Source organism: Geospiza fortis, unplaced genomic scaffold (assembly GCF_000277835.1).
Source record: "Geospiza fortis unplaced genomic scaffold, GeoFor_1.0 scaffold452, whole genome shotgun sequence".
In the NCBI taxonomy this organism is placed as follows: Eukaryota; Metazoa; Chordata; class Aves; order Passeriformes; family Thraupidae; genus Geospiza; species Geospiza fortis.
Genome location: NW_005054369.1, coordinates 1,468,778 through 1,469,374, shown reverse-complemented (window position 1 = coordinate 1,469,374; position 597 = coordinate 1,468,778). Strand labels below are relative to the sequence as shown.

The window sequence follows — 597 nt, the reverse complement described above, 5'->3', positions numbered from 1 at the left end:
AATTTAGCAGAAAACATTTCTTCCAAAGATCAAAGACAGTCTGTCCTCCCCTTCCTGCTACTTTCACACAGTTTTTTTCCTACAAGAAAATATCACCATCCACCCAAGTCTGTGCTGCTTGAGCAGACAACAAATGCAAACCTAGGTTGAGAGCAGGGGGAAAGGATGGGGAAAGGCAGGGACAAAGCCTGGCCTTGAGGCTCTGCTCTGGAGCAGCAGGGTGAGCACTGACCTGAACTTGCCCGTCCGCACCTGCAGCGCTCTCATCCCGCACTGCTGGGCTCCCCCGACATCGTTCACAATGTCATCCCCGATCATGATGGCCTGTCAGGGCAGTGAAATACAGGAAAAGTTCATTTCTGCCATCTGTCACCCTCCCCTGACATAACAAACAGCTTGATCTGAGGCCTAACGCTGCCACTGGACAAATTAAACACGATAATATTGTCACCGTATTGATTAAAAGTCATCCTGCCCTGAGGGAAATTCATGCCACAGCTCCTCCAGCAGTGAACTGGCACAGCACACACCTGTACAGTTTGTAATCAATCACAGAAATCAAAGGGATTTGGGGCACAGTTGAAAGAAAATGGTGAG

General features: G+C 48.9%; 1 protein-coding gene across 1 annotated transcript in view; it reads right to left on the bottom strand.

The window, feature by feature from the left end:
* The window catches only part of LHPP (phospholysine phosphohistidine inorganic pyrophosphate phosphatase), a 76,744-nt gene that overhangs the window by 51,051 nt on the left and 25,096 nt on the right, over nt 1-597 (bottom strand). The window contains exon 7 of the mRNA XM_031059884.1: nt 233-324. Within this exon, the coding sequence (XP_030915744.1) occupies nt 233-324 (92 nt within the window). The remainder of the gene's footprint in view (nt 1-232; nt 325-597) is intronic.